Below are 19,797 nucleotides of genomic sequence, written 5' to 3' on the forward strand. Positions count from 1 at the left end.
GGGATCTTCAGAGAATCTCTAGGAATATTCTGCAGCCCCCTCCCTGGAGGCAGGGCAGCTGCTGGGGATGAACAGCCGAGTCTGTTTTGTATGTGTGGGAAAGGGTGTAAGAGAAGGAAGGCTGGAAGGCGGCTCCAGGCACCCTGCTGCAGGCCTGCCTCACCCCTACCCCCAACACCCTTGCACTTGGCCTCAGGGCACAGCTCCAACTTGGAGAGCTGCGGGAGGAGAGAGACTCCGGCCACCAGGCAAGTCAGCCCCTCGGGCACTACGCCGGGATCCCTCCTGCTTGGGAAGTGCAGCCACAGCTTCAGCTGTCCCTTGGGGGACTGACATCCGCTCTCACAGGCCTGAGCCTCGCCCCCCCACCCCCAGATTGCACTGGCTTCGACCCCGATGGGAGAGGCTGCTGAGATGCCCTATATTGCTTAGCCCACAGCCTCCCCCACCAGCCTCCGCGGGCAGCCCTGGGAGGCAGGAGCGCGCCGCCTCGACCTTTGCAGGGGTCTGCGGCATCACCCAGAGGCGCCGCCACAAACGGCCAGCACCCCGCAGTGAACCACGGACAGTGCTTCCCCCGGGGACCTCCAAGGCACCTGCCCAAGGCCACCCAGCGTGCGGAGGCCGGGGCGGCGGAGCGGAGCCGGACCTCCCAGCCGTCAGTGGGGGCGGTGACTGCCCGGGGCCTTCCCACGGCTCGGCCTGCGCGTCACCGCGGGGGCGAGGGGGCGCCGGGGCGCCCGGGGCTGCGGCGCAGGAAAGGGCCCTGGGAAAGGGCGGCGGCGGCGCCCCGGGGCGGGGCCGGGCGTGAAGGGGCGGGACCTGGCCGGAACTGGGCGGGACCTGGTGTGGGAGGGGCGGGGCCGGGCCGGGGCCGGGGCGGGGCCGGGGCGGGGCCGGGGCGGGGCCCGGTTTCCAGACCGGGACCCCGCAAGCTGCCGGCAGCGACCTGGCTGGCCTCCTGCGCTCGGCATGAAGCGACCCAGGGACCCGAGCGGCTCGGACAGCGAGTCTGACGGACCCATCGACGTGGGCCGCGAGGGGGAGCTGAGGTAAAGGCCGCGATGGGACTAGGTGCGCCGAGGGAGAGTGGTATGGGGAGCACCGGGAGGTCTCGGGGAGCAGGGACCTGCACAGCCCTGGAGCCGGCTATGCGCCAGTGCCCGGCAGGTGTGTGGGGGTGTGGGCGTGGGAGGCCTGGGCTGGGGTCAGGGGAGAGGAGGACCCTGTGCAGGCTGTGCGGTTACACACACAGGACCTGGGGTCCAGTCCGATGTGCTCTCCGCCCTCTGGGGTGCAGGGAAGAAGGAGAGTTCAGGTGGTGGCTGCCGTCCGACTGGTGAGCAGTCTTTCTGTCCAGGTGTCCGGATGCGACCATTTGCGAGATCTTTGAAAACCCTCTGGACGTGGGCGCCACTCCCCCCTGTCCTCAGCCCCTGCGAATCCGCTGATTTAGCAGAGTCGCCGTTCTTGCCAGTTTTGCACTGACCTGGGCAGAATCTCCATACTTGATTAACCCTTGTCTGGCTATCCCTATCATTTAAGTGTACCAAACTCTTTAGGTGGAGTTTGGACTTTGAGAATAGGCTTTTGGTATTGGAAAATGTAGTGGCAGGTTGCCCGGGATCAGTGAAGGGCTAGATTCCAATTCCAGGGCTTTGTACCACTCTGCTGCCCATGTATTTAACTCCATAGTTATTCTGGGGCCAGGGACATAGCTCAGAGGGCTGATGTACCTAATCTGTAAGCAGGTGGCCAGGGTGTAATCTCCAACATGGCATGGTCTCCCGAGATCATCATACTTAAAGGGGAGTAACCCCTGAGCATAGCCAGAGGGACCCAAATGCCAAAATAAACCCATCCTAATCATGTAGAGAATTTAATTTGTAATATCTATTATATATACATATATATTTATATATTCGTACCGGTGGAAGAAATGACTTCATGGCCCTGCGACTTCCTGGTCCTGTGAAACATCTGAGTTTCCATTTTCTCGCCTGTGGAATGAGTTTAACTAACAGAATAGACCTCCTGAGACTAATGGGAAAATCAAATGAGGAATGCCGGGATGAGCACAGCGCCTGAGCATATAAATGCTTTATTGGTGTCAGGCACCCAGACATGTGGTACCCAGAACCTGGATTGAGCATCAGGGGCTGACTGGGAATTTGAGGCCAATCTTGGGTCATTCCTGTCCCTTTCTCTGTCTGTTTCTTCATCTCGGGGCAGAGCTGGTGATGCAGCTCAGTGGCGGAATGCATGCCTGGTGTGCATGAGGTTCTGGGTTCGATCCCCAGTGCCAGGGCAAGGAGAAAGGAAGGGCCTAAGAATCTCCCTCGACTCAGTCAGACCTGATTCTGGTAGATTTGGAAGAGGAATGCAGCTCATTCTTAGGGTGTTCTTGAGGACATTTTATCATTTCAATCATTCCCAGTTGTCTTAGACCAGGGGGTCTATTATCCATCATAAATCTTCCATCACAAACCACAAAAATGCCACCAGCTTCCAATTATGTATCATTTATGATAGGAAGTGATAAGGCAGTAGATGTTCCCCTTGTACCCTGTATATTAAATTTGGGGGGTCATACAGTGCAACTGACCTACACTTATAATGTTAGCTTATTAATCCTGTTTGGTAGAAACTGCTGCGTATAGAAGTTCTCTGAGTCTGTGCCTCTAGAATCAGAAAGTAGAGAGGGGCCCCAAATTCAGTGTCATTGGGTCTTTGTGAGGCTGAGGCAAAAAAAGTGATGCCAGAGAGCTAGACTACTTCAGGCTGGTTTCTGTGCTCCAAGAATTAGCAGCCCACGTGGTGACCTATCAGGTCACAAAGCCCATGGGCAGGGTGAAAGAGAGGAGGAGAGATGGCCTGTCGCCTGTGAGGGCACCCAAGCTGGGAGATGTCATCTTGATGCCAGCAGGGAGGGCTTCTTGATGGTGGTGACAGTGGGGCTCTGACATAAAGGATCAGTGGGCACAATTTCCTCTGTAGCATTCTGCCCTTTTAGCCAGCGCCCAGTTTTGGAGACTGTGTAGATTCTTGGAGGAGCAGACCCCCTCAGAGCAGAGAAAGCCGTTGGACATCTGGCAGAGGCTGACTTATAGACCCCTCTTTGTAGCGCTCACCAAAGGACCCTCCCCCAGGCAGACATCAATGCTTCAATTCAGTTGCCTGCTGTGGCCCAGACCCCAGGCTGGGCGTGGGGGGCCCAGATGTAGCCTGCTCAGCCTCTGCCCTCAGGGAACTCAGAGAAGAAGAGCTTCATAGACAAAGAAAGCCAGATCAAGAGTGGCCAGGGCCACGGGACGGGGGAGCCAGGAACCCCCCACCCTGCCTCCTGTAAAAGGCAGGACTCAGAGACCCATATTCAGAGACTGAAAGAAAAGCCTGTGCCCCGTGGCCACTGCGGATGTCTGTCTGGTGGCCGCAGCCTGCCCTGGCCTTGCAACCCTCCCCACAGACCTCCACAGCTCTCCTACCTGAACCAGCCCGCTGCACAGCTGACTTCAGTCCAGAGACATGCCTGCCCTTCCCCCTCACAAGCATTTACAGAGCACCTGTCACATGTCACTTACTGGATTAGGGTCTCTGGGCTATTCCTGCATGCTTTAAGGCACGCAGGGACCTTGGAAGTCAGAGCGCCCTGAGTTTGGTTCTCACCACCATGAACTTGGGCAAATGTCTTTCCCTAGCTCTAAACCTCAGTTTTCTCCTGTCCCAAGTGGGGATGCAAATACCTACTTCATGGGCTTGTGGGTCAGGTTTGATGTGCTCATGTGTCATTTTTTTCTTTTTTAATTTTTTTAGGGTTTTGGGATCACACCCAGCTGTACTCAGGGCTAACTCCTGGCTCTGCACTCGGGAATTACTCCTGGCATGTAATAGGACTCAGGAGACCATAAGGGATGCCAGGCATAGAACCCATGTTGGCTGCATGCAAGGCATATGCCCTACCTGCTCTACTATCTCTCCAGCCCATTGCTCATGTATCTGAAGTACACAGCTTCCTGCGTTGGCACAAGAATGAATGCTGCTCCTGTAGGGGTCAATGAATGCTGTTCCCACAGGGTCACCCTTTTTTTGGGGGAATGTGTTCAAGAGGTATTTTGGTCTAATGAAAAGACTAGAAGTCTGAGGACCAGAAAAATAGTATAGTGGGTAAGGAACTTGCCTTGCACATGGCCAACCCAGGTTTGATCCCTGGCATCCCGAGTGGTCCCCTGAGCACCACCAGGAGTAACTCCTGAGCATAGCTACCCATGCACCCAGCCCCAAAGACTAGAAACCTGAAGACTGGGCCTATAACTGGGCATGATTTTTTTTTTGGGGGGGTCAGGGGTTACTCCTGGCCCTGTACTCAGGAATTACTCCTGGTGGTGCTTGGGGGACTGTATGGGATGCTGGGGATCAAACCCGGATTGGTCATGTGCAAGGCAAATGCCCTACCCGCTGTGCTATTGCTCCAGCCTGGGCATAATTCTTAACTGTGTCTCTGTCACTCACGCCACTTCTCAGATGGTTATTTTTCCTGTTGTAGAATAACGCTAGTAATACTTGAACTCATAAGGTTTATTGTGTAATACGTGAGGTGTGTGTGAAAGTGCCATCTAGATCATAAAGTACTGGCTATGAAATACGTCCAGTAGAATGACGAAGACGTGAGGTGCTCTGGAAAGAGCACTGGATTAAAAGCTGGTAGACTTGGCTCCAGGTCTAGAATTGCCTCTAATTTGCCGTGTGCCCTGGAACAGAGAGGTTCCTTCTGCTCTCTGATTTGACTCATTTTACAAATGCTTGTCCTGATCCCTTCATTGGGAACACTGTGATTCGGCCTCTGGCTGACGCAGGAGGAATGGGATCGGCTACAAAGGCGTCAAGGGGATCTCTCCTGGGGGAGCCAGGGTGAGTACTGAGGGTGGACAGGACTGGCAGCCAGACCACCTAGCAAGCTCTCCCCCTTTCCCAGGAGACCACCCCAGAATTCTGGCTCGGGACCACTTGAGGCCCACGGCGCTGACCTTGGTGGTCAGTGTGTCTCCTCTGGGTCTATAAAAATTGACCCTCTTTTCCAACTCAGACAAGACGCTCCCACACTCCCTCCCACTGGAGACAAGCTCAGGCTCAGCTCTTGGGAGCTTTGGGGATAAAGGACAGGAGGGCTATTCAGACAGACCGGAAATTGGAATTAGGAGGGAAAACAATGCTAAATTTGGGGGTAGAAGACATGAATTCCCATGCTGGCTTTGTTCCTTAGCAGCTTCGGAGGCTGGATGAGCTGCTCTAGCCCCCGGAAGCTCAGCATCCCCATCTGTTAAGTGGGCTTTCGTTAGGTGGGAGATATACAAAGTGAAGAAACTGTGCCATGAGGTTTGCTGGGAGGCCTGGGCACCTGGGGAGTCAGAGAATGTCACGGGGAACAGCCGACCTGAAGACTGGTGAGGGGGATGGCAGAACTGCCTGGCCCTGGAAAGGAGGTGTCAGCCTCCGACAGATGGTCCCTGAGGAGGGATCAGACTGAGAGACAGTGACGTGTGCAGTGCTAACCCAATACCCTGAGAGAGGCCTCATCCAGTTTGGGGGTGGGGAGGGTTACAAAGGCTTAGTGGACCTTGGTTTTGAGGGCTGGTCCCAAGTGAAACGTGGTAAACAAGCTGCCCTGCACTGCAGATCTCAGGATCTGGCCCTCAGAGCCCTGACCCGGCTGAGCCATCCGGCCCAGAAACTTTCCCCCTTCTCACTAGTCCTTTTTGTCTAGGGTTTTGGATGCGAGATAGACTTTTTCCAAGTGGCGTTAAACAGCCAGGGGCACAACAGTCAGATCTGATGAATGTTCATCTGTTTCCTCCTGCAAGTTTCTCTTTTGAGGAGTTGATGAAAGTGTTCCCAGTCCCCAGGGCCCAGAGGATAGGTACGTGGACTAGCTGTCCCGGAAGCCACTTTGCCCCCATTCCAAAGGTCTATCCATGTAGATACTTCATGTAGATCTATCCATGTAGATACTCCATGTGCTTGCCTCTCTGCTGTGCAGTGATGCCAGGGCAGGATGTCCAAAGCTCTTGTGAGGTTGGGGGCTGCAAGGGAAGGAAACAGATGCATGCCTGGTGCAGCTTAGAACTGGAGGGATAGACATTAACCAAATAATCAATGAATAGCAAGGCAAAGTAGGCTGTGTGGATGCTTGAATGAAGGATGCCAGGAGAGTTGAGACCAGGGGAGACCAGGTAGGAGGGATATGTCAGGAAGAGAGGTCAGGAGAAAAGAACAAAACCAAGCCCACATCTCCAGAAAGGTGGTGTTTGGGGCTGGAGCAATAGTACAGTGGGTAGGCGTTTGCCTTGCATGCCACCAACTCAGGTCCGATTCCGTGCATCCCATATGGTCCTCCAAGCACCACCAGGAGTAATTCCTGTTGTGCAGAGCCAGGAATAACCCTAAGCATTGCTGGGTATGGCTTTCCCCGCCCCCCAAAAAAAGAAGAAGGAGAAGGAGATGGAGAAGAAAGAAGAAGAGTGGCATTTGAGTTGAAATCTGAAGAATAAGACATTACTAGGCAGAGGTGCTGAGATTTAGAATTGGAGATATGGCAGAGTTCTAGACTAGGGAGCCATAATACAACCATAGGAAGGAGTTAGTGCATCTATAGGCTGTTGCACACAGAGCCCAGGAGGGTCAATTTAGGTGACCAGCTGTTGCACCTGTAGGGGTGGCTGTGCTCCTAAAAGCACTGGGAAGCCACTGAGGAGTAGAGGCAAGATCATGTTTGCATTTCAGTGACTTTTCTGCACACAGCAGAGGCTTGTAAGTAGCAAAGGGAGTGCAAGGGGCCCCCAGTGCTGAACTCCTTAGGAGGGGCAACCCCAGCAGTGCTCAGGGTTCACTCCTGACAGTGCTTGGTGGACCATGTGGTGCTGGCGATCAAACCTAGACCTCCCACATGCAAAGCACCCAGGGGCCCTTAGAGCTGTCTCTCAGCCCGCCAACACTAACTAGACTCTTGGCCGTGGAGGAAGGTGACACAGGCTTGGTGCGAAAGCAGGAGATAAAGGGGAGGTGGGAGACAGAACATTTCAGATATGGCCTGGGCGGTTTTGGGGAGAGAAGGAATCAGAAGGCTCAGTTGCGGGCTTTGGGGGTTGGGGGTGCCTCCACTGCCCTGGGACCCCAGGGGAGACAAGGAGAAGGTGTGAGGTGCAGATGAGGGCCTGCATTGGCAGGGGGGCGCGGGTCGGAGTGATCTGAGGCGGGTGGTCTCCGCAGGGGAGCTGACCCTCAAGTCCATTCGGGGCCTGGATGGGGCTCCAGGGTGCGGATCAAAGGAAACCGCCTCGGCGCTGCGGGGCGAGCCCCCTCTGGTCCCAGGAGCCTGCGATGCAGGAAACCGTTACGGGGGCCGAGGGGCTTGGGTCAGGGTCCGGGCAGGACAAGCCGCAGAGCCGGCCTTTGCCCCCCCCATGGGAACCCCCACCCCCCGGTGCGGGCGAGGCGCGCCAGCAAATCTCCCTGGGGCTGCGGGGCTGCGGCGGGACGCCCAGGCTGGGGCAGGCCCGGGGCCTTCTGGGGAGCCCAGGGTCGTGTCCCCAGAGTCCAGAAGGGGCCTGTGACCCAGATGCCGCCTCCCCCACCCCCGGCCGCGCTGCGTGGGAGGAGGCGGCAGCTGCAGCGCGGGCGGAGGGCGGGCGGCCGGCGCGCCCGGCCCGTGGGAAGCGGCGGCGTCTGCGCTTTCCACGCTCCTTCCCAGCGGCTCCCTCTGAAACCCAACCCGCCCGCCCAGCGGCTGCCCGTGCCCTGCCGCCCCGCCCACCCGCAACCCGGCATCGGGTTGCAGGAGCCCGGGGCGGGAGCTCAGGCCAGGGGCAGGGGTGAGGGGCTGGGGTGAGGAAGGGGTGAGGAGCTGGGGTGGGGAACCCGCGCAGGGTGAGGGGCCGGGACGAGGAAAGGGGTGGGGAACTGGGGCAGGGGTGAGGGGCTGGTGAGAGGGGCAGGGGTGAGGGGCAGGGGTGAGATCAGGGGTGTGGAACAGGGGCATTATTGAGGACTGGAGAGAGGGGCAGGGCCAGGGGTGAGAAAACGGATGGGGGACTGGGCCAGGGATGAGGGGCTGGGTTGAGGAGCAGGGGCAGGGTGAGGGGCTTGTGGGGAATAGGAATGGGGTGCCGGGCTTGGGTGAGGTCAGGGTGGGGAACAGGGACAGAGGAGGGTCAGGGGGACTGGGCCCAGCAAGTGACAGGTGAGAGGGAGAGGGGGCAGGGGTGAGGCTGTGCAGGGGAGGGGGGGGAGGCAGGCCCCTGGCTGCCTGCCCGCAGGGAAGGCCTTGGTGGGGTGAAGGGGAGAGTGCCCGCCCACGCCTGCCTCGGTATCTCCTGCCTGGGAGGGTCTCTGTCCGCCCACAGTCTCGCCTCCCTGAAGGTCGGCCCAGGCCAGGGAGATGGCCCAGGGCTGGGAAAAATCCGCCTCTTTCTCTTCCACCCCAGCCAGATGGCCAGGCCGCTGTCCACCCCCAGCCCCTCTCAGATGCAAGCCCGGAAGAAACGCAGAGGGGTGAGTGTCTGTGTCTGAGGAGGACTCCACCCCCAGCAGCTGCACCCCCGGTTCGAATCCTGGCCAGACCAACTCCTTCTGTCCAGTGCCTCGTGCCCTCAGCTCTGCAGGGATGCCATGACAGGGCACCCCCCCCCCCCAATATCGGACCCTTTGCCGGGCTCTGAGCCAGAGCTCTGAGTGCATTCATTGTGCAGAGGCTGGAGTAGGGGACGCCCCTGCCCCCTCCCACCATACCAGACTTCCCCTACCACCAAGAGCAGGTCCAGTCTGCTGCTCACTGACAGGAAATGCCAGACAGCCCCCCACGTCCAGCGGTCCCCCTGGGTCCCGTACCTCAGCGGGAGTTCTGGTTTCTGTCCTGCTGGCCACCAGTATTGTGAAGTAGAATGAGACGGCGTGGATAAAAGGCCTTCAGAGCCGGAGAGAACAATGTGGGGACTTCCCCAGCCTCCAGGTGATCCTGCCCTGTGGTGGGCTCACTGCTGCTCTCACCCCTGCAGACTGAGAGACGAGTTCGAGTTCTACTCCCAGGTGTGCATTTCCTTGCTTTGCAACTCTAGGCCAGCCCCTGTCCCTCTCGGGACCTCGGTTTCCTCCTGCATAGAGTCCAAACAGGTTTCTGTCCTCGCACCAGCATGGTGCCAGCATCTCTGAGCCCATGTCCATCCGTCTGTCCAGGACACGTTGGGAGAGGGGAAGTGGCTCCATGTCACTCACATGACTTCTCCTCCTTCCAGATCATCGAGAAGCGGCGCCGGGACCGCATCAACAGCAGCCTGTCGGAGCTGCGGCGCCTGGTGCCCACGGCCTTTGAGAAGCAGGTGTGTGACCCTGCGGGACAGCTCTGCAGGGGTGAGAGGGGTGGCTGGGGTTCACTTCTGTCACCTGCCTCTTGGTCAGGGACGAGGAGTGGACATTGAAGCTTACGGAGGGACCGAGGGTCCTCTGGGCTCTGTGAGTGTTCTACTGAGCTGACTCAAGACCCTGAAGGCTGGAGAGGAAATACGGGGCTGGAGGCGCCTCTCTGGCAGCTCCATCCCCAGCACCTCCAGCTTCCCTGAGCACAGAGCCAAGAGTAGTCCTGAGTGCTGCTGACTTGGCCCCGCACCCCAGCCCCCCAAAAGACTAAAAACCAACCCTGAAGCGTAGGAACAATTATGCCCATTGGACTGGGAAGACCTTGGGGGACAGAGAAGTGGAATAGTGGGGGGGTGGCTTGAGAGCATGGGGGGCTGCAGAGACCTCTCAGAGGTGGGGACAGGTGATTCCCAGCCCCTGTACGGGGGCATTTCCCAGAGCTATGGGGCTGGGGATGCCACTCGGTGGTAAAGCTCTTGCCTTGTGTGAGTGGGGTTCTGGGTTCTGTTCCCTCTGAGCACCTCCAGATGTGACCCCAAACAAGGAGGAGACAAAGAGAATAGGACGCGCACGGAGTGAGCGTCTGCCGTGGGACGCGGTGGGGTGGTGGCCTCGTATTCCAGACAGCCCGAAGGCCCTCCCCCTGTGCTCTTGAGAGAATCTGACCCTCAGCTTCCACCTGCAGGGGCGCAGCTGAGGCTGCAGGCCAGGAAACACTTCCTGGGGGAGGTGGTAGAGGAAGAGACTGCACTGTTGGGGGGCGTGTTGTCTATGAAGGTGGTTCCTCAGAGTGCAAGGTGGGAGGCTTGAGATTTTGTAGGGATTGAGGTGGTTGATGGTCACAGGGATCTGGCAGCCAGCAGCCCCCTAGCCCCCAGTGTGCAGAGGCAAAGCATTATGGGAAGGGCCAGCCGGAGCCTGGCCCTGTGCTGCTCCGTGCTGGGGAAGGAGAGCCTGGGAGAGACTGTTCCACGGGGCGCTGCCATGGACGCGGAGTTGCAGCCTCGGGCGGTGGTACAGTGGAGGTGGGGGAGAGAACCTTGAGTGGGTTGCAGTATTGACCCTGAGCCGGGCCGGACAGCGGGCAGCGGTGGGGGTGTCTTCACTCCTCTCCTGTGTGCACAGGGCTCCTCAAAGCTGGAGAAGGCTGAGGTCCTCCAAATGACCGTTGATCACTTGAAAATGCTCCACGCCACAGGCGGGGCAGGTAGGTGCGCTTTTCTGTCCAGGGCAGGAGTGTCCCTGCCACCAAGAGCTGGGGACTGGGCCCTGGGGACGCCCCTAAGAGAAAGTGGAGGAAGCTTGCAGGGAGCCAAAGGAACTGCAGGTGCGACTTTCCCCAGTCCAAGGCTTCTTCTTTGGCCTTTGCCCTCTCCACCCTCAGTGCCTTGTACTCAAATGATTCTCAGCCCTCCTCTCCTGCTCCTGCTCCTCCCATCTTCCTTCTTTCTTCGTCTCTTCTGTAGTCATTGTCTTTGTTTGTTTGTTTTTTACTGCTTTTTTGGGTAACACCCGGCGATGCACAGGCGTTACTCCTGGCTCTGCACTCAGAAATTACCCTTGGTGGTGCTCAGGGGACCATATGGGATGCTGGGAATCGAACCTGGGTCGGCTACATTCAAGGCAAATGCCCTACCCACTGTGCTATTGCTCCAGCCCCTAGTCATTGTCTTTATTGTCTTCTTCTTCCTCTTCCTCCTCTTCCTCCTCTATTTTCGATTTGGTGCCACACCTGGTGATGCTCAGGTGTTACTCCTGACTCTGCACTCAGGAACTGCTCCTGACGGTGTACAGGGGACCATATGGGATGCCTGAGATCGAACCTGGGTGAACCACATGCAAGGCAAACGTCCAAACCACTGTTCTATCGTTCCGTCCCCTCTAGGATCTTCTTTCTGCTCCCCCTACACTCCATTCTCTCCAGGCCTCATTAAGCTTTAAGCCCGAATGGAGTCATCCTCACTGGGGTCCCAAGCAGAACTCAGGGAGGGTCCTGAGCTTTTCCCGAGTCTCTGCTCCTGGGCTGTCGTGCCCTTGGCAGGACTGCCGTGATAGGTTCCTCTCTTCACAGTTACGATGGATCCCAGGCTTGACCAGGCACAGGTGTCTCATTCCTGCTAGTCCACACCAGTAAGACCATGAACGGTGGTTTTAAAGAGACTCTGGGGTCCGGGGCGATAGTACAGTGTGGAGGGCGCTGGACTTGCATGCAGCTAACCAGGCTTTGATCCCTGGCACCACATGTGGTCCCCTGAGTCCACCAGGAATGACCCCTGAGCTTAGAGCCAGGAATAATTCCTGTGCAGCACCAGGTGTGACCTAAAAACAAACAAATAAATAAATTTTAAAAATAAAAAGACTTCTGGGCCAGAGAGCTAGTTCAGGGCACTAGCCTTGCTTGCAGCCGACCTGGGTGAGATACCCCAGGCCTGCCAAGGGAGATCGCTGAGCCTGATGGTGTAGATCTGGTAGTCCAGACTGCCATTTCTTGGGCTGTAACAGCAGCATCTGGGAACAGGCAGAGCTGTGGGTCACACCCCAGAGATAGTGAGGTGTACATAGGACTATGGGCTGGAGTGTAGGAATGGGCAAGTTTTGTGCCCCGCAACCCTGATGCAGGCAGTCACTTCAAAAGCTTCTGCTCGAGGCATGCACGGCTACCAGTCACCAGTGTCCTCTCTCTCTCTCAGCAGCTGTGGTGGGGTGGGAGACGGACACGCATGTTTCAAACTTCTTTAATGAGTATCTTATCCAAGGAACAGAAAAGCATTAAAGATGGGGAGGGCGCAGAGGGTAGGGCACATGCCTGGCATGTAGCCAGCCCAGGTTTGATCCCGAGCACCCTATATGGTCCCCCTTAAACACCACCAGGAGTGACCCATGAGCACAGAGTCAGGAGCAATCCCTGAGCACCATTGAGTGTGGCCCAACCCCCACTCCCCCGAAAAAGGAAAAGAAAGATACAGATTCAGGGACTGGAGAGATTGGTGAACGAGCTTGAGAGCATGCTTGACTTGCAGGCAGCCCAGAATTACCAGTTCAGAATGGTTCCTGAGCACTGCCAGAACAACCTCTGCCCCTTTGAGCACAGAGCTTGGAGTAGCTGCTGGGCACTGCTGAGTGCGGTAGCCTGGGACCATTCTCATGACACAGTCAGTAATGTTATCTCATCTGCCTCAAGGGTGGGGTCACTGGCATCACCATCTTCTGGCTGAGGCTAAAGGAAAGATGGAAAATTGGGACACTGGCCTGGATTTGAATCCCGACTCCACGACTTCCTTACTTTAATTCTTGTTTCATTTTGATTTTGGCTTGGGGGCCACACCCAGCAGTGCTCAGGACTTACTTCTGGCTCAGTATGCAGGGGTCACCCCTGGTGGGGCTCATGGGACCATATGTGGTGCTGTGGATTGAACCTGGTGAGCTGTGCAAAAAGCAAGCGCCGTACCCGCTGTACTATCTCTCTGGCTCTTGCTTTATGACCATGGACAAATGATTTAATTCCCTATTCCTCGGCTTCCTCATCTCTACAGAGAGAATCATACTCGGGTTTTTCATGGGGAATGAATCGTGTAGGGGCTAGGGCGTGGCGTGAGCTTAGAGAGCCAGGGTGCGATCCTGGCATGTGTAAGACCCCAGAGTTTATTCCTAGCATCACATGGGCTCCTGAACAGGAGTAACCCTGATGGCCCCTTGCCCCTGGAGAGCCCCCTCAGAAAAAAAGGGGAAATAAACAGAAAATTAGATTGTGCAAATTTAGTGCTTAGTCAGGACTCAGCAACTATTGACTAAACAGCACATGCAGAGGGTGAAGGGTTTAGATCCCTGGAGCTGGCTCTTGCCCCAAAAGGCCAACTCCAAATACAGGCTCTCCGCGGGGACCCCCACTGAGAACCCCAGACAGGCATTTGCTGCCCTGGTCATGAGGCCAGTGCCCACTGGCACTGTCTTTGCCCAGAAAGTAGGGGGTGGGGAGGGTACATGTGCTGGAGGGCCTCAGTGATGACCCTGGGGAGCAGGGGCCTGGTGTCACCAGAATGAAAGCGAGGATCTCCAAACTGGGGGCAGCTTCTGAGGGCCAGAGTGGGGTCCTGCTCTCCAAAGTGCCCGCTGGGCTGGCAAACTCCATTTCTCACAGGGGCCAGGCATACAGATGAGTTACTGTTCACCAACTGAGCATTTCTGCACCACGGTCCATCTCATCTCACCCCCAGGCTCTGTGACACGCGCACTTCAGAATAAAGAAATGGAAGCGCATCTGGGATTTGTTTCTGTTTGGGGCTATACCAGCAGTGCAGGGCTCACTCCTGGCTCTGCCCTAGAGGTGCTTGGGGTTACCATACGGGGTACCAGAGATCAAAGTCAGGTCAGTTGCATGCAAGGAACGCGCCTTTGTCCCACTTCTGTGATGCAAAGGTGTGACCACAGTCAGGGAGGTAAGTAGCAGAGCTGGGGTTTGAAGCCCACTCTGAGAGCTCTGTGGGCCTCTCAAGACCCTTCTCAGTTCACTCTGATGCCTTTTCTGAGGGACCTTCATGGCACCAGGCACCTTGTGCACGGCCAAGCCACCCCAGACAAGTGTCTGCAGAAAACTAGTCACCTTGACCACAGAGATGCTTCTGGGGCCAGAGGTAGAGTACAGGCGCTAAGACACTGGCATACAGCTGACCACAGTTCAGTCTCTGGTGCCCCCTCGGGTCCCCAGAGCAATGCCAGGGATCAGGGGGTGTGGTCCCCCAAAAAAGGCAAAACCAAAAAGTTGCTGCTCTGGATTCATCATGAACCTTATGAAAACCTAACATTCTGCGATACTTGGTAGCGTAGAAAATTTCCTTCGTAGTGATTCTTCCCACTCTGTAAGTAGGGAGACTGAGGCTTGGAGAGGTGAAGTAGCACATCCTGGGGCTATAGGAAGTGAGGGCGGTGGGAGGTGGTCCAGAACTCCCGAGGGTGGGTGACCGCAGGTGAGGCGTTCAGCAACCCTGTTTGGTGAGCAAATCATCGTGCCTCGATTTGCAGGATTTTTCAACGCTCGAGCCTTGGCCGTGGATTTCCGGTGCATCGGATTTCGGGAATGCCTCACCGAGGTCATCAGATACCTGGGGGTCCTCGAAGGGCCTAGCAGCCGTGCGGACCCTGTTCGGATTCGTCTTCTCTCCCACCTCAACAGCTACGCGGCTGAGATGGAGCCCTGCCCCACGCCCCCGGGGCCACTGGCCTTCCCCGCCTGGCCCTGGGCCTTCCTCCATGGCTGCCCTGGGCTCTCGACCCCGAACAGCCAGCTTGCCCTCCTTGGCAGGATGCCCGTCCCTGTGCCCCCCAGCCCCTCCTCACTCGCTTACCCGCTCCCGGCCCTCCGAGCCGCACCTGTGCGCAGAGCCGCTGGCACTGCCCAGCCTGCCCGGAGGGCTTTGCTGCCCAGTCGAGGGGCAGCTTCTTCTATCCGGAGGGCCCGGGCCCTGGAGAGGCCAGCTGCCCCCCTGCCCACAGCTGCCAGTGGTAGGGCTGCCCAGAGCAGCCTCATGGCACCCCTCCTCCGGTCCCCTTCCCCCGCGCCGCCTGGGGCAGTGAGGTCCCCCACTTACTCTGCTGTCCCTGCTCTTAGGGCCTCTTCCCCGGGCACGGGGCACTGCCACTCCTGGATCCCTGACATCGCAGAAGTCGGGGCCTTCTGAGCTGGCATCCCCGAGTCCCCACTCGGCCCTGCCTCTCGGCCTGCTCCCTGCACTGGCTCCGAGACGGGGCTTCTCACCCCGCTGAGGCCCCTCCCTGTCCGCTGGCCTCAGTGCCCCGCTCAAAGCTGTCCCCTACCCTGCTCAGAGGCTTGTTGGCAAGTCTTCCCTGGAGAGAGCCCGGGAGAGGCCCTCAGAGCTGTGCCCTGACCCCTCTCCTGTCTCAGGGCCCACAGGGCAGCAGACGAGTCTGGGACTCTTGAACCTGAGTGGCTTGACTCCTGGGGACAGGCTGCTCTTCCCCCCGATGAAGTGAGACACCCCCCCCATCCCTTCCCATTCTTCCCAGGACCAGGGTCGGGGACCAGAACTCAGCGTCTACCCCACTTCCTGAAGAGATTGGCCGAACAGAGGCCACAAAGAGGTCTCCTGGGACCCCTGGTCTGCCTGACTCTGCCCTCCTGGATCGCTGTCACGCAGACGGTCCACCAACGGCCAAGCCTGGGGGTGGGGATCTTCCAGCTCTCAGACAGCTGGCAGTTCTCTCTCCCAGCCGCAGCAAGGAGGCCTGGGACAGCCCCCGGGGCAGGAGACCAGACTGACCACTGGAGAACCCCCAGGCGAGTGACCCCCGCTGGGTCCACCGTGCCCCAGGCCACGTTCCCACACGCGGCGCCCAGAGCGGGACCCGCTGGGACTCAGAAGCAGACATTGCGCGCCTGGTTTGCGTCCGGCCGTCGGTGGGAGCGCAGACTGCTGGGACAGCCGCGGCCTGTCAGGCTGGACCAAAATAACCGTGAGGAGGGGCAGAGTGAGGGCCGCAGAGGCGTCTGGGCCCTTCAAGGTCGTGCAGAGGTCAGGTGCCTAAGAGCCTGTTCCCCCCAACTCCACACAGCTGGCTCCACTCACAGACTGTCACCCCCACGCGCTGACCCCGGCCGCTGGGTCAGCACAGTGCGAAGGAGCGACTCAGTCGCCATCCCCTGGGGCACAGCAGAGACTAGACCAAACGGGGCAGTCCCAGGGCTGAGCTGCACAGGGTCGGTGTCAACAGAGTAGCCGTGAAGGGTCTCGGTCCGTGCCCATTGCCTCCAGGCTGCCCCCAGGAGCCCACCCGCTTCTCCAGCTGCCAGTCAGTGCTCCCAGCTTCTGTGCAGCCATTGAGTGTTTCCAAAGTTGCCTCTGGGAACTGTGGTTCCCTGTTCCTCTGGTACAGAAACCTTCTGGGCCCAAGGTCAAGTTTGCAGAAACCCAGGGGGAAAAGAGCTCTTGGGGAAGTGGGGCAGAGGGCAGGGGCATTGGAGTGACCCAGAAAACTCCTTTGAGAAGGCCCCTTCCTTCAGGAGGCAGTGAGAGCTGGAGGCTGACCTCGGGCCGGAGAGGGGTCCTGAGTACAGGCTTGGGGAGGGCAGGGTGGTCAGCAGCTCCCAGGCGTTGGCAGAGGGGACAGAGCAGGCAAAGGTGGCAGAAAGCCAAGATCCCCCTCCCGTCTTTCCCCAAGAGCAGGAAGTCCTCCCCCCGACACCCCTCTTCTCCCCCACCCTCTCTGCCCACCCTGGATGGAGGATCCTGGTCCCCAGTAGCAGACTAGTCCTGCAGTTGGCGGGGGTCTTCCTAACGGGGGAGGCCAGTGTGAACCACTTGCAAGGCCATGGGGGACACGTCTCTTTGGGTGCCAACTCCCAACATACCTGTGATGCTCCCACATGGGACAGTGTCCAGGTGCCCCCTAAGGAGGTGGCCTGGGCTCCCAGCTTCCTAATCTTCCTCAAGCTCATCACCCTCACTAGAAACTGGAGGTGGGGGCTGTCTGCCTGTGTTCTCATGCTTGAGGATATGTTTGTATCCCTACTCTTCCTGGTGCCCCAGACTCCCACCCCATTGCCTGGGGTAGCAGCCAATAAAGATTTTGTACTTCTGGAAACCTTCAAGAGATCTGACTCTGGAGTCTGACTGCTTCTCTCTGAACCTATCACCCTGCTCTGGCTGCATCACCTTTCCCCTCCCTCTCACCCATTCCTACCCCTACCCCCCACTCCCTGCACTGCTGTCACCCCCAAAATGTCAGCCTGGGTTCCCTCTAGCTTTGTCAGCTCTCAAGAGCAAGCAGAGATGCAAGTCCTGTTGAACAGTTTCAAACTCACACTCTGTCATCCTGGGCTTCTAAGAACCTGACCCAGGTCCTTGAGCTGAAGAGATGGAGTGTGTGCTTCGATGCGGGAGCCCTGAAGTTCAGTCCTGGCACCACAAGGTCCCCTGTGCACCCAGCAAGGAGTAGCACCTAAGCACACTGGCTTTGGCCCAAAGCTACCAAACCCTAAAAATAAATAAATAAATAAATAAAGATCCAGGTTCCCCTCTGCTGGTCATGAACTTCCCGCAGCCTCATCTCTACTAGCCCCAATTGTGTCCCCAAGCTTTTGCCACCCCCCTTGACCTTCGTTCCTGCACGTTGCACCCTCCCACGCTCCTATGAGCCTGCAGGTGCTGTTCCCTTTGCCCAGGGCTTCCCCTACCCTGAGCGCCTCATACCGGCACGTGGCCCTGTTCAGAGTCACTCTCAAAGCCCTCTCCCCTCCCCCTCACAAGGACTGTGCCGTTGCATGTCCCCTTGCATGCTTCCTTATGCACTGACCCTCCCCCAGCCTGGACAGTAAGTTCCTGCTGCCTCTCCCCCTACCTGCCTCCAGCAGACACGGGGCCTGGCTTGGCCGGTGTGGAGTCCGTATTCGTGGAATCAGTGAACTGGAGAGGGGAGGCCTCTTCCAGACACGGGCTGCTGGATGCTCCAGGCTCGCCAACTCTGGGGGAGGCTGGAGAGCAAAAGTGAGACGCAAAGCCAAGGGACTGGGAGTTCTGGCCGGCAGTCTGGAGCAGCCGGCCAAAGGAAAGTGCTAGTGTGTTTGCTCTGAGTGCACGGACAGCTGGGAGCGGGCGGCCTGTCTCGGCCAGCGTGCTTGTCCTCCCCTCTGGGCCTGGCTCACAGCAAGCACAGCGGACGTGGCGCACTCGGGGAGGTTCGTGGAGGTCTACTCTGCGCCGGGCAGCCAGAAGAGAGGAGGGCGCTGTCAACCCGACACCAGTGACAGCCTGGTGAGGTGTGAGTGAAAAGAGAAGTCTGCTGAGAAGGCTAAGCTTGCCTCTGCCCCAGCGGGGCCTGCAGAAAGGAGTGCAGGGAGGAAGACTTCCAGGAAGAGGAGGAAGGAGGCATTCTAGTAGCAGAGGGGACCTTTTCGTGGAACACAGACCTTTGGGGGCAGAGCAAATGCTCAAGTCTGGGCACTGGACCTAATAGGGCTATTACCTTGGGCAAGTTACTTAATACCCCTGAAACTCAACCTTCTCATCTGTAAAGTGGGGTGATGCGGTCACTGAGGGATGACCTTATTCCAGACATTGCTAAAGGCTTGTCTCGGACGGTGCCCAGTTTACAGAAGGGAAAACTGGACCCAAGAGCTAGGACAGCAGGTGAGACACGTGTGTGTGTGTGTGTGTGTGTGTGTGTGTGTGAGTGTGGGTGTGCATACACGCATACAGTGTGAACAGTGCTGGGTTCGATGCCTGGCACCGCCTAGATGTGATCCTAAACACAGAGCCAGGAGTGAGCCCTGAGTACAGCTGGTGTAGCACCTAAACCAAAACCAGACATGAAAACAAAAGCGCAGATGGGAAAATGGCCTCGGTGCGTCTTCTCCCGAAGCCGGCTGAGGACAGATGGGAGAATGCTGGGAAAGGCAGCGAGGGGAAAGCTCTGGCTCAGCCTCCAGGGGCCGCCCTGGAAAGAGGCTCTGGGTTGCCAAAGGCCTCAGCGGCTGTGCTGGGTACGGGCTTCTGCCTGAAGCCACTGAAGCCCAGGAGTTGGGGCCAGGTGAAGGGTAAGCGCCAAGGGCAGCTCTTGCTTGAGAAAGCACCGCCTGGGGTGGTGCGGAGTTCTGACTCCACACACACTTCAGCTCCTCAGAGCCACTGGGAACACCTACACCCTGTTTTGAAACACCAGTGCAGAAATGGAAGCAATAGCACAGCGGGGAAGGCGCTGGCCTTGCACGTAGGACCGGGTTCTATCTCTGGCGTCTCATATGGTCCCTCGAACGCTGCCAGAGTAATTCGAGTGCGGAGTCCTGAGCAGCACCAGGCATGGCCAGAAAATAATAAAGAAATAAGACAGCAGTGCTGGGGCCAGAGTAACAGTACGGGGGGTAAGGCACTTTCCTTGCAAACAGCCATCAGGGATCAGCTTTGATCCCTGGCAGGCACATGATCCCTCAAGTGATCCCTGAGTGCAGAGCCAGAAGTGAACCCTGAGCACAGCCAGGTGTGGCCCAAAGCAAACACACAAAAAAACCCCACCAGAGCTGGGGTGAGAGAGGAGGCACAGCCATAGAGCATTGTCTTGCATGTGTGAGGCCCTGGGTTTGATTTCTGATGCCCATATGTGTGTATGTGTGTGTGCGCGCTTTTGCAAGTGTGTGAGTGTGCACACACACATATGTGTGAGTGTGAATGTGTGTCAGCACATGTGTGTCTGAGTGGGTGTGCATATATGCATATGTGTGTGAGTGTGAGTGTGTATGCATGCGCGCGCATGTGTATGCATATGTGTGTGAGTGTGGATGTGCATGCACGCATGTGTGTGTGCCCCTGTGTGTGAGTGTGTGCACGTGCGTGTGCGTGCACATGCAGGCTGAAGAGAGAAGCACTGCACAGTCCCTGCAGAACC

The 19,797-nt window shown here is 57.7% G+C and overlaps 1 protein-coding gene across 4 annotated transcripts; it reads left to right on the forward strand.

Annotated features, from left to right (window-relative positions):
- Positions 1–912: 912 nt before the first annotated feature.
- Positions 913–17,008, forward strand: HEYL (hes related family bHLH transcription factor with YRPW motif like). Of its 4 annotated transcripts, none has more exons than XM_004614311.2 (5): positions 913–1,052; positions 8,478–8,544; positions 9,285–9,368; positions 10,531–10,612; positions 14,425–17,008. In XM_004614311.2, the coding sequence occupies exons 1-5, from the start codon at positions 973–975 to the stop codon at positions 15,078–15,080; spliced, it is 969 nt and encodes a 322-aa protein (XP_004614368.2). In that variant the 5' UTR covers positions 913–972; the 3' UTR covers positions 15,081–17,008. The 4 variants fall into 4 exon arrangements, with proteins under 4 accessions (XP_004614368.2, XP_054995046.1, XP_054995044.1 ...); XM_055139071.1 differs by having other exon boundaries at positions 931–1,052; positions 8,482–8,544; XM_055139069.1 differs by lacking the exon at positions 913–1,052 and adding an exon at positions 7,549–7,878.
- The last annotated feature ends 2,789 nt before the right edge of the window (positions 17,009–19,797 follow it).

The sequence above is a fragment of the Sorex araneus genome, chromosome 5 (assembly GCF_027595985.1).
Source record: "Sorex araneus isolate mSorAra2 chromosome 5, mSorAra2.pri, whole genome shotgun sequence".
In the NCBI taxonomy this organism is placed as follows: domain Eukaryota; kingdom Metazoa; phylum Chordata; class Mammalia; order Eulipotyphla; family Soricidae; genus Sorex; species Sorex araneus.